We start from the raw sequence: 13,720 nt of genomic DNA on the forward strand, positions 1-13,720 counted from the left end.
CTGTTCGGGATCTTGCTAACCATTGAGCTTTTTAGAAAACTAGCGGCTGCGCCCCTAGCATCTAGGGGCATTTCATTCGAAGGGAAATGGAAGGGTAAAAATAGCTTAAAACCATAATTAGACTTATTTGTAAAAACAAATTAGCCTAAAACCATGCTAAGGCTAAGGAGAACCATATCGATTCAGTGGCTAGCGAGATCCTTCGCTACAAACAAAAAAAGCTTAGTACTTTATATAATAGGATATTAAATAAATAAAACCATTTAGGTATAAAATTTGCATATAATTAGGATTGGTCCGTCCGTACATCTGACCGGCAGAGATGGATAGCTTTTTTCGTTAATTTATGCATGTTAGAATTTTGATTAGTTAATAAGTAAGTTTTAAGACAGTTGGGCAATTTTTACACGTATCTCCTAAACTATACATAGCATAGCAATCGATTTTGAGGAAAAAATTAGGGTAAGTTATCATTTTAATGCTTTAAAAGCCTTCAAAAAAGACAGAACTGTTTGAAGAAAGATTAAAGATTATTAAGTTAAGATTAAGGAAATTATACTTTGTACTTGTAGTTAACTGAGTTAAGTATCCAAGGGTGGGGGGGGGGGGGGGGAGAAAGGAGTCATATCATACATACATGTAAGATGATATTAACAAGGACAAGACAAAATTATTGGTATAGGATTGCTTATTAGTAGGATTGTATGACTATGTTAATGTTTGCTTATTTAAGTAATTATAAAATGTGTTTTTTTTATTATTTTTTTTTAAATTTAAATTGAAAACGTGTTTGAATTTGAAATAATAAAGGTTTAATTGTTAAATGGGTTTGCTGAAAAAAAACAATTGTAGAGTATGTACGCTTCCCCTATCCTATCCCCGCTTAACTTTCTTATAGTATTATCCTTTTGCAAAATGAGGGCGGGGGGGGGGGGTGTTAATAGACCCTTACACTGCATTTTAAAAGCGAAGCTTTTCTATAATTAGGGTCGGTCTGTCCGTCCATAAAAAACGGATAGCTTGCTTCAAGCTAACAAAACTTTTATATTTGTAATAGAGTCAAGTTGACATTTCTTCAAAAAATAGTTCTACTTAAATAATACTCTAAACGGATACTTTTTCAATTTCAACCCCCCCCCCCCCCCCAATTCTAAGTCATTTAATCTAACGTTGAAACAACTTTTTTCTCCGCCCAGAATTTTATCCTTTTATCCCTTATTTTAAAATTATGGGCGGAGTGTTATGGCCGATGAAAAAATTACGTTAAAAGGACTTTTTCTCCGCCCAGAATTTTATGCCCACTGGGCCATTTTCACCGCCCCCCAATTCTAAGTCACTAAATCTAACGTTGAAACGACTTTTTTCTCCGCCCAGAATTTTATCCTTTTATCCCTTATTTTAAAATTATGGGCGGACTTTTTCTCCGCCCAGAATTTTATGCCCACTGGGGGTGGAGTCTAAAAGGGTCCTGAATGTAATTTGGTCTATCTCACGGACGGACGGACCGACCCTAATTATAGAAAAGCTTCGCTTTTAAAAAGTAAAATTTGTTGTTAAAAAAGTAGAAAAATCATTAGGTTTAAAATGGACGTACGGAAATTTTGGTAATGATTATAGAGTTGCTACGCTTTCTAAATCGTACCTAACTACTAAAGGAATCACCATGCAAAATTTGAAATCAATAGGACAATTCTAACTTGCCTAAATTAACGAAAAAAGCTATCCGGTATGGACGGACGTACGGACAGACTGACCCTAATTATAGAAAAGCTTTGCTTTTAAAAATCAGATATAAAGATTGATTATAAGATATAAAAAAAAACATTAAAAAGGTTGGACGTGCGGACTTTCTAGTAAGGATTATAGAGTTGCTACGCTTCATAAATCTTTACTTAACTGTTATAGGAATTATCATGCAAAGTTTGAAATCGCAAGGACAATTCTAACATGTCTAAATTAACAAAAAGAGCTAACCGTTACGGACGGACTGACGGACAGACTGGCTTTAATTATAGAAAAGCTTCGCTTTTAAAAACAAACAATAAACTACCCCGCCTTTTTGTCAAATAAGAGAGAGTTTTGTAAAATTAGGGTTGGTCCGTCCGTAATGGTTAGCTCTTTTCTTTAATTTCGGCATGTTAGAATTGTCCCATCGATATCAAACTTTGCATGATGATTCCCATGACAGTTAGGTACAATTTATAAGGCTTAGCATTTTGACAACATGTTGTTGTATAATATGCTTCTCCTATTCATCTGATTTTTGGAATATTGATTCTTAGGACAACAAGGTAAAGTATTATAAGCAAGGCAACTCTACAATAAAATCCTAAAAATGAAAGTATGCCCTTTTATTTGATCCTATATATGTGCAATTTTGCAACACATTTATGTATAATTTTGTTAAAATAGTTAAAACCTTCCCTGGACTAATAAGAAGCTACAGACAAAAAAGCTTACTACTTTATACAATAGGATACATCTGTGCTTCGCTAATAACGGATGTTGTCATCTTTGTTAATTGTGAATTAACATTTTTAGTAGCGAAGCTACTCTATAATTTGAAATGTCCGTCTGTCCATCTGTCCGTATGTCTTAGTTTGGGGGAAACATGATTTTCTCGGCTCCTATAAAAGATAAAAGGCTAAAACTTCTTGTCAACATTCTTATACTTGATTATTAGTAGCGAAGCTACTCTATAATTTAAAATGTCCGTCTGTCCTTATGTCCTTATGTCCGTCTGTCTGTATGTATTAGTTTAAGGAAAACGTGATTTTCTCGGCTCCTATAAAAAATAAAAGGCTGAAACTTTTTTCAACATTTTTATACTTGATTATCAATTTGCATTAATTATTACATTGTTCCTAAACGTCCTAAAAATCAACGTTTTAAAAATCATGTTTGAAAGTGACATACAGACATTTGTTAAAGATTATATAGAGTTTTTTAGAGTTGCTACGACCTATAAATAATGCATTAAGATTAAGAATGATAATACAAATTTTGAAATTTATAGGGTAATTCTAGCATGCCTAAATTAATTATCTTTTTTTTTTCTAGCTAGGCAGGCAAGGGGGCCGAGCGCTGCGGCTAGGCAGGCAAGGGGGCAGAGTGCTTTAAATTGCTTTAAAAATCCGTGGAAAGCTGTCCAAAAATCGCATGTTAAATTATATATAGCATCGTAAGGTTATATAGATTTTTGTTAAGTTAACATTTAAGAAGATAGTTTTACAATGAAAGAAATAACTATTAAAAACCTTATTTTTATTATTTTTAAATCTTATGATTGTATGTACATTTGTATATTTGTAGAAAACAGTCATTGGATTTTTATTTTAATATCCGTGGAAAGATATATAGTGAGTTTGTTTTTTCTGTGTTTAAGAAATCTAGTTAAATCTCTTTCAAGTTTTACATGTAATATAACACGATGCCCTTCCATTGGGTTTTTTTTGGGGGGGAAGGGGGATTATATCCTGGGCCATAATTGATAATACATTTTAAAAGCAAAGCTTTTCTATAATTAGGGTCAGTCCGTCCGTCCGACAAAAACGGATAGCTTTTTTTGGTAATTTAGGCATGTTTTTCAACAAATTTGCTTACAATTTTGCTTCAACTCTTCTGACACTTTTTAAGTGTTAATATCCGTTTGTCCTACCGTTTCTAGTGCTTGCTTTTATGGATGTTGTATGATACACAAAATTACCTTCTAGATTAAATAACTCAAACTACAATACAGTATAACTATATACAAATATTTTTGTTGTATGTATTTCTATATCAACGATTTTGGATTTAGTCAACCTTGTTCCATTGTTGAATGAATATACAGGTTTGTACTCATGGGTAGGGGAAGGGTCAACTTATCATACATGTAACATGAGATCTTACAGAACAAGAATAAACATTTCCACTCCTAAGGTAAATTCTTATAATAGTTTTTTCTTTCTTTGTATTATTAACGGCTTTATGCGGATATTTTCGTAGAAAACTAAATATAATACGATGCTAGACGATAAATTTTTTTATTAAAATCCTAAGGCCTACAGACAAAGGTCCACTTCTTTAAATTATTTTGAATTATTAAGGCAGACATATGGATTATAGAGAAGATATGCTGAAACAACAAATCTTAACCGCCTCTCTATTGCTCTCTTTTGGAAAGTGAGGGTTGTGGGGTGGGTGGGGGGGGGGGGTGTGGAAGGGGTTTGTTATAATTGGGTGTAATTTGCTAAACTTTATCTATCTTGCTTAATTAGATAACAAGCGGTTTTTTATAATTCATATATTGTTTGTATACACCAATGACACAATCATCATCATCATCCTAAATTATAAAGTAGTAAGCGTTTTTTGTCTGTCTTGAAGGATCTCGCTAACCGCTGAACCGATATTGTTCTCCTTTACAGTTAAGCTTCTTATAGGTCTTGGGAAGGTTTTAAACTATTTTTGGGGAGGTTGTCTTCACCCCCCTCCCCCCAAATTTTTTTTACTCTTTTGAAACTCAAATTTAAAATGGGATGAGGTTGTCTTTTCCCCCTCTTACCTTAAGTGCCCCTAGAGGCTTCTAGGGGGCGTAGCCGCTAGTATTATATAAAGTAGTAAGCGTTTTTTGTCTGTCCCAAAGGATCTCGCTAACCGCTGAACCGATAATGTTCTCCTTTACAGTGAAGCTTTTTATAGGTCCTGGGAAGGTTTTAAACTATTTTTGAAGAGGGTGTCTCCACCCCCCTCCAACCCCAAAAAAGTATTTGTTTAACTCTTTTGAAACTCAAATCTAAAATGGGATGAGGTCGACTTTTCCTCCTCCTACCAGTGCCAGTGCCCCTAGAGGCTTCTAGGGGGCGTAGCCACTAGTTTTATATAAAGTAGTAAGCTTTTTTCTATCTGTAGCGAAGGATCTCGCTAACTACTGAACTGATATGGTTCTCCTTTACAGTGACGCTTCTTAAAGGTCCTGAGGTGGTTTTAGGCTATTTTTGCCCTTCCATATGCCTTTGAATATATATAGCCCCTAGATGCTTGGGGTGCACGCAGCCGCTAGTAACTAAAAAAAAATTATGAAAATAAAAAAGATTGTATAAGGTTTCGTGATTTATCAAGAAGTAAAGGTATTCCATCAAATTATTATTTATTCCTTTTTTTTTTGGGTCACAATAAAATGGAACGCTAGGCTTGGAATATAATGTAGGGATTTAATATATCAGAACGATAGGTTACTGTCCAGTAATAATACAGTTAAAGTTTATTATCTTTAACCCCTTTCTATAGAACAATTGCCCCCCTCTCAAAATATACGGAAATCTAGAAATAATTGACCATGTGTGAAATTTGAGTCCAACGTCTTCAAATATTATATTAGTTTTGAACTAGCGATATCTCTGAAATTTATAATGTCGAAAGTTAATCTACATTTTTAAAGAAATTCATTATATACAGTGGTAAAGCTAATAGCAAAAAGTAATAAGTGAAGTTTGTAGGGTGAAAGTATATAAATGTTAATTTTTAATGGAAATATTTTGAGTAAAAGGAAAAGTCTGTATGTCTGCTTAAAAATGATAAAGAAAATCATTTTTCAGGTATATTTACCTATAAAGTTGTGGTTATTTACTCAAATGTGCTTATTAAGTCAAACTGTTCTTAATTATGACCCAATGTATGCATAAAAAAATGTTTATAATTAACAGTTTAATAATCGTATTTCACTAAACGCTAACACAACTTTACGGAAAATACGCAAAAAATGTAATATTAATAATTATTTTAACAAAATGACCCTCTCAGTCAAAGTAATATTTTTAAATATTTACTTAAAATTCTGAGCAAAAATTCAAAGATTGTAAAAAATATCCAAATAGGATCAACTATAATTTAGTTCCTAAAAGTGAATAGGGAAATGTGTGAAGAGTAACTCATTGGTTAATGAACCATTGATTTAAAATCGTTTTCATTTATAAATCAGTTAAAGGATTAACAAACTAGGGGGTGGGGGTTCTTAGAGATCTCGAAAGCTAAAAATCTAAACAGGTTTTAGAAAGCTCAATTGATATATGATCGTAATTTTAATCCGTCTAAGATCTTTCTAAATTACCAAAGACATATCTGAGTAGGTTGCTTTTTTTATTCTAAGCCGTCTATAAAAACTAAATCTCGCATCAGATTTTTCGGAAAATCTAAGACAAAGTTACTTTTCAACACAAATTCTATTTAATTTTTTTTTTCATAATTCCAATCTTTAATCGCTGAAACTGAAGATGTCAGTAGCAAACATGAAACTTAAATCGACAATGTTGAGTACAATTCTATTAGAAAAATATCATTTTCAAATGTTGAGAGGCTAGAAAACTTATGTAAAATACAGGAAGGAAAGGGGACAATGGGTTGTTTATTATACTTGTCCCAAAAGTTTTTAATAATGTTTTCTTATTCGTTGGCCAAACAACGTTAAGGACTTTTATTCAATCTTTATTCGTTGTTCATTAAGTTGAGTGTCCAAACGTTTAACCAACAATTTTATTCTAGATAAGAAGGAATTTTGTGTCACATCATTGGGGGATATATATCAATTTATCTGTCATTGTCTTATCCCTTAGATCCCTGGTAAAATATGAAAACTTACGCAATCCATCCCTCGGATGTTTGTACAGCAAAGAGAGTGATCATGGCCATGGCACAATTATCGTAGTGGAAGGATTTTCTGGACCAGATTCTTTCATGAACCTGCGGAGCTATGTGGTCGTCCAGGCTGAACACAAAAAATTCACCCCTGAAAAATAAAACATTGTTATTTTAGTCAAAAATATATTATGAAGTTTATAGTGCCTATAAAAATGACTTTATACAATACAAATGACCAATGATAGGCAAAAACATTGGCTAAATTACCAATGACAAGCCAGTATAACGTCTTTTTATAGACACTATAAAAAGCTTAAAATATTCTTTGAATTTAAATCAAATTTTATTAGGAATTCGAGGATAGAACTTTAGTCAATGAAATATTCTTCCTCAAAATTACCATGAGCTGGTAAATATTGGAGGTATATTAATTTATTCGTTACATTCATCTCTTTTACCAACAAATATTGCCCAACTTTTAAAAAATACGCAGAAAACTACCTTTGAATACAAAAATTTTTTTAGGAAGTCTTAACTGTGAACGGTAGGGAATTCACATTCTTTTTTTAGCAAGTCCTAACTGTACAAAACAATAAATACCAACGAATCATTTTAATGAAATACCTCCAGTATTTTTCAATTTATTAATGATATAATAATAGTCATATAAAAGGAACATTTATAATGTTTTTAATAACCTAGTACTATCCTTTTTTGAAATTAATTTGTCCTCGACAAAAAACTATCGATTAACTTTTAAACAATTAAAAAAACTTTTTTCCTCATCCTTGAAATTCATAGACTATGATGGGATCATAAACAGGATCCCCCCCTCTCCAACAACAGTTAAATTTTCAAAGCCCCTTTTGAGAGGGGGGGGGGGCACTACCCCCTCCTATTGAGCAAGTTGCGCGGGTCCTTGGGCCAAACTTTATGCACCAGGCACAATTTTGCATCAATGCACGATTAACTTTGGTTAAATACATTTTGAGAGTAGTTACATTTTTTTTCTGCACAGTGTATTTCCAAGTAAGGAAAGAGGGAGGAGACAATGTGCTGTTTATTACACTAGTCCCCAAAGTTTTGTAATCATGTTTTCTTATTTGCTGGACCTTGGGGACTTTCATTGAAATTTGATTGGTTGATTCATTAAGTTAAGTGCCCAAAGGTTTCAACCACTAATTGTAATCTACAAATTGGATGACTTTGTAAATCATGATTTGGGGATGTACATTAATTTTATCGGCCATTGTCTTATCCCTTTATATCCCTGGATATATTAATATATAATTATGTTTCTAGAGGATGTATATTACAATTTTTTTTGCATTTTAATTCTATATTGTCATTAATGAGTCATTAAAGAATATAAAATATTTTTTCAGGAAATAAAAGGATTAACGAACATAAAATAAAAATTGGATGCCTGACCCCTCTCCCCCCCCCCCCTCCTAAATAAATTGCGTTGCCCTAACCCTGTGGGGTTACCCTCTACCCAATAAAACCTAACCTAGCCTGACATCAAGGAAAACATAAACATGGAACCGTAAAACTAAAGCGATGAATGCAACAGCCAACGAATTGACTGCTGCACGGGATCGCTGTTGCAGAGCAGAGATAAAATTTTCCAGTATGGCCCCGAAACCAATTAATATCCGCTGGATTAGAACCGGTTTTCGGCTTTACTTAAAAATCATGCAGCTTTCTACGGAAACATGATAATATTAATACCAGATTGGCACCTCGAGTCTAATAGACCTTGTTTTAATCCTATAATTTTTTATTCTAATATCTGCAGAAAGCTGTCTATATTACGATGCGAAAAATACTTACTGGCATTCCTCGGCAGATGCCTTGGACTCGTCTGTACAGAAGAAAAATTTTCCATTAAATAGCTGAACCCCAACCATGGCGAAGATAAGAAGAAAAAGCATGTACACTATCAAAATATTGAATACATTCCTACACAAAACAATAACAATGCTTATTTGATTGATTTATGTATAAGTTTATGGGGAAATCTTATACCTTTCTTTAAAAATTCAAAACATAAAAATTATTCATATGAAGATAATTTTCAAAGAAATACGTCATACAATACAAATGACCAATTGGCAATACACAGACTAAATTACCCATGGCCAGTTTACATTTTAATTGACCAATGGTAGGCCAGTATGGTGTCATTTTGTATAAGTTTTTTGTTCATGACTATGTCAAATTTATATTTAAAAAAACCCAAAAGAAAATCATAATTCAACTCCATAATCGATAATTACAAAAAAATCTAAGATTTCATAAGTTGATTTTTAGAAATATAAGCCTAACCACATTATCGAAAAATGATTACTTAATAAGCACAGACATAATAATTATGTACATAATATAAAGTTATTCCCTTGTTACAAATATAAATAAAAATTCCCCAAAATTTTGGCATACACGAATTGTTGTATAATTGATATACAAATATGTTTTATGATTTGTGTATATAGTAATTGTTGTACAGTCTTTGTGTTGATTTTATGGCTTTATGTTGCAATACTGTGTAGTGTGGTTAAGAAAAATACAGGAAACAATTTTAAAAGCGACGCTTTTCTATAATTAGGGTAGGTCCATCCGTAACGGTTGGATTTTTTCCGTTGATTTAGACATGTTATCGATTTCAAACTTTGCATGATGATTCCTGTAGTAGTTAGGTACGATTTAGGAAGCGTAGCAACTCTGTAAGCGTTACCAGTAAGTTTGTACGTCCATTTCAAACATACTAGTTTTTAACTTTTTTGACTACATTTAATCGTACGATTTTCATTTTATTTCTGGAATAATGATCCTACGGACAACAAGGTACAATATTAAAAGCGAAGCATCTCTTTAATAAAATCCTAAGAAATTCGTTCTTTTTTTTTTGTATCCTGTGTTTAAGAAATTTTGTGTAATTTCGTTTAGAATGTTCTGCTCATTAGGTACTAGCACTCAATAAGAGTTATCGTTCTTTTATTATTCCTTCAAATATTAAAGCTTCGCTTTTATGGATGTTGTCATCCTTGTTTTAATCAAAAACCAAATCCTTGATTGTAGGAAAACCTAAAAAAAAGTTTCTTTACATTTTAAGGCACAATATTATCATCTAAACCTCGCCAATTATGAGTATATCAGGTATCCTAAAAATCCATAAAATCATGGGTGTCCAATTTTTTTTTAATCCTATTATATAAAGTAGAAACATGGAAAGATATTTTTTTGTCTGTAGCTTAAGATTTCGATAACTAAGAAACCGATTGAGTTTTCCATTTTGTGGAAGCTTCTTGTAGGTTCCTTGATGGTTTTAGGATATTTAATTTTTATATCTGTGTTAGGTTTGAGGCTATTTTCCTACTTCTCTTACTCCTTCGAATAAATAGCTCCTAGATGGAAGTCCCCAAAAAAATTTATAAATTCAAAAAGCATTGTAATTGTTCCTTAATGATATGATGACACAGTCAAAAACAGCCTTTAGTGCCGGCACTCTGTTGATCATTTTCAGAGGACGCAGCACACGAAGTAGCTTGATGGACTTCAACTTGGCACCGGTTGGCGTTCCCCTGAAATAATAAAAGAATAACTTGCTTGCTCATTTTTTTATGGTTTATTTTGGATTAGGAAAATGTTAATGATTGCCCCGCAGGGTTAGAGCCCCCCGAAAGGACTAGAAATAGAAGAAAAGCTACTATGAAAATATGACGAAACCTAACGTTTTCTTTCGATGATTCTAAAAATCTTTTAGATTAAATAAAGTGAAGGGTGTATCCTCCTCCCCTCCCACCTGAAGAATTTTCTTTGGGGGATTAGAGAGAGATGCAATGAAAATTAATTCGATCGCCTTTCCAAACGTGAACAAGGGAGGCAGGAGGTAAAACCCGATTTAAAAAGGGTGGGCAAAAATTAGGGATCCAAAGGGTAAGACAATCGTCGATAAATTGCTGAATTTCCCGAATAATAATAATAAAAATTAACCCTTTTGTGGATTACTCTTAATGGTTGAAACGTTTAGACACTTAATTTAATAAACCAACCAAATTATTATGATTAAATAAAAGCCTCCAAAGTTGTTGAAGCAACGGATAAAAAAAGTCATTAATAAACTTTGGGAACTAGTGGGGTAAACAGTCCATTGTCCCCTCCCTCCCTAAGTAAAAATAATGTCTTACTTGAAATAAATAGAGAATAGGGCACAGGTGACGACAGAAATATCCATCACATTCCAAATATCTCTGAAGTAAGCGCCAGGGTGCAAGAACAGGCCCAGATCAAACATTTTGAGCAAAGATTCAATGGCGAAAATGGCAGTGAACCCGTAGTCGAGGATACCCAGCTTCTTATTCCACTCGCTGTCCTCCTGTACCACAAACGAACACACAATTTTATATTTATGAACATTGTTTACTTTTTCCTTGACGCAAATTTATAATATTAAAAAATGACGCCATACAATACAAATGACCAATGATAAGCCAGAATACATTTAAATTGACCAATTGTAAAATCAATATATGCTGGCCTATCATTGGTCATTTGTACTGTATATTTAAGGTAAGCTTCACACAGGTCCTATAATGATTTTAGGCTATTTTATTTTTAGATTTAAGTCCTGGCTTGGTTTTAAGCTATTTATCTCTCTGCTAATTCGAATACATAACCTCAAGATGCTAGGGGCGTCGCCTTTTGTGTAATTTATAATGAATGTCCTAGTTTTCTATTTTATACCTTTTTAAAGATGTTTTGACAAAGAAAAGCCCCTAGAGACTAGGGAAGAAGAAACTAGTGTAATTTCAAATGAGTGTCCTAGTTTTCTGTTTTATACCTTGTTAAACATGTTTTGACAAAGAAAGAAAAGCCACTAGAGACTAGTGGCGAAGACGCTAGTGTATTTTATAATGACTGGCCTAGTTTTCTGTTTTATTTATACCTTGTTAAAGATGTTTTGACAAAGAATTGGTCTGCTCTGCTGTTATGAACAGGGAAAACATAAAAATCAAGTATCACAGTGGTATGGCATTAAAAGAAAATTTTTTTTACCCAAATGAATAACATATGAGAATGAGATTTTTGGAAGAGCGAATCTAACTCGAGTGACATTTCTAGTGATTAATTAACAATTAAAGTTTAATGTAATTCAGTTCATACTTTTAATTAACAGATCATTTTCTTACTGTTCTTAGTTAGATAATAAAATTTTCAGTATGGCTTCGGAACCGATTAATATCCGTTAGATTAGAACGGGTTCTCAGCAATACTGAAAAATTATGTTTAGCATTGTCTTACAGACAATTTTCAACGAATATTAAGATAGAGAACATAAGATTAATACCAGTTTTGTTAGCACGGGCCTTTGGCTCCTTGGGAATAACATAACTGATTTTAGTCTTATAATTTTTCATTTTAATATCCACAGAAACCTGTCAATAATACGATGATATAAAAAAAACTATTATTGTTTATTTTCTGGTTGCGAAATTGTTTCCCCTCCAATGTCATATCCCTGATGTCCTGGGATATAAGTATCTTGATTGATTCCCTGGAGACCCGGCAGCCACAGATGTCAAAAGAATTGGCATACAACAACAACAATGGATATAGGATACGTGGATATTATGACAGGGGTAATTTTGTCATCAATTTATATTGCTAATATAGTCTTCAGATATTGGTCAATACGTTCTTTCTCGACTTTCTCGATCAAGGGCGGGGATGGGGTATCGTTATATTATCCTGGGTGAAAAATAATATTAGAGCATGTGAGAATCTGACACAATATCCATTACAACAACTTATAAAGAATAGGTAACAGACTATTCAAATATAGACCACTCAACAATTTCTTTTTTTTTGTTTTGTCTCATATTTTCTTGACTATCCATTTTTCAGGTTAATTTAGAAATGTCATCGTGGTAAGTTAGGTTAGGTAACGCAAGATAAGGTGAAATAGAGTCAGACAGGGTTATGCTTTTGATTTTTGCTGAAACGGCTTTGTTTCTTTGCTACAACTTTTACCTATCATACATTTTTTTGTATAATATTATGGTGAATATCAGTCATTACGACTTAAGATAATAGCTAGTTGACCTATATTAGTTTTTGTTTTTGAGTGAATATTATAACTGGTAATTATACTTTTAAGCTATTTTCACAGAGTTTGGAACCAGTTTTTTTCTATTAATGTTAAGTAAGATAAAATATTATAAAAAAATAGTAGCTCTTTATAATGCATACAAAAAATGACGTCATGCAATACAAATGAACAATGATATATCAATACACAGACTAAATTACCAATGGTAGGCCAGTATGTCTAAATTTTTTATAGGAATTATAAAAAGCTTCCAGAAAATCATAATTTTCATGTTCTGGGAAAGAGGGGCAAAGTTGTTAGTGTAATTCTATTTATACTTTTATGCTAAAGACATGTTAGATGATTCTATTAAGTCATTATACATTCTATAGTAGAGACAAAGAAATTTTATACTATTTATGGGGAAATAGTTAATTGAATTAACGGCAGCAAATTTTTAATGAACAATTGAGAGGGAGGGGGAATATGTTAATAGTAAATATTTCTTTTAGTACACAAGTTAAGTAAGAAGCTTTTATAGTGCCTAAATTGGTCAATTAAAATGTATACTGGCCTGTCATTGGTAATGTAGTAAGTTGGTAGTAAGAGCTTAGTTAAGTAACCTTACAACAACTTTATTGAGTTTTTATGATTGAGAAACACATAATGAATATATTTAATGTAGGGATGCAATCCATTATACAAAAGTATCTGGTTGTATGTATGTAAGTTTAGCAATATTTCGTGTATACTCTTCAGTTGTTGGATTTTAGGCTATTTATTTGGCCAATTGCGGGAAATATATTTATAGCAGCCATAAAAAGGGGTGAAGTCCCTAAAAGAACTGTTTTTTTTTGTCTGAAGCTAAAGATCTCGGACACTGCTAGTCCGAATTTATTTTACTTTTCAGGGAAGCTTTATAAATGTCTTAGGGTGGTTTTAAGCTATTCTCCTGACTTCCCCTAGAGGCAAGGGGCGAAGCAACTATTATGTAAATAATGCATGTAATTG

General features: G+C 32.6%; 1 protein-coding gene across 1 annotated transcript in view; it reads right to left on the reverse strand.

Annotated features, from left to right (window-relative positions):
• Window positions 1-13,720, reverse strand: part of LOC145317667 (voltage-dependent calcium channel type A subunit alpha-1-like) — a 149,400-nt gene that overhangs the window by 59,501 nt on the left and 76,179 nt on the right. The window contains exons 17-20 of the mRNA XM_080158828.1: window positions 10,809-10,994; window positions 10,077-10,202; window positions 8,452-8,577; window positions 6,620-6,766 (exon numbers count right to left, since the gene is read on the reverse strand). Coding sequence (XP_080014954.1) covers window positions 6,620-6,766; window positions 8,452-8,577; window positions 10,077-10,202; window positions 10,809-10,994 — 585 coding nt within the window. The remainder of the gene's footprint in view (window positions 1-6,619; window positions 6,767-8,451; window positions 8,578-10,076; window positions 10,203-10,808; window positions 10,995-13,720) is intronic.

This window comes from Acartia tonsa, chromosome 4 (genome assembly GCF_053477335.1).
Source record: "Acartia tonsa isolate MP-2025a chromosome 4, ASM5347733v1, whole genome shotgun sequence".
NCBI lineage: Eukaryota > Metazoa > Arthropoda > Copepoda > Calanoida > Acartiidae > Acartia > Acartia tonsa.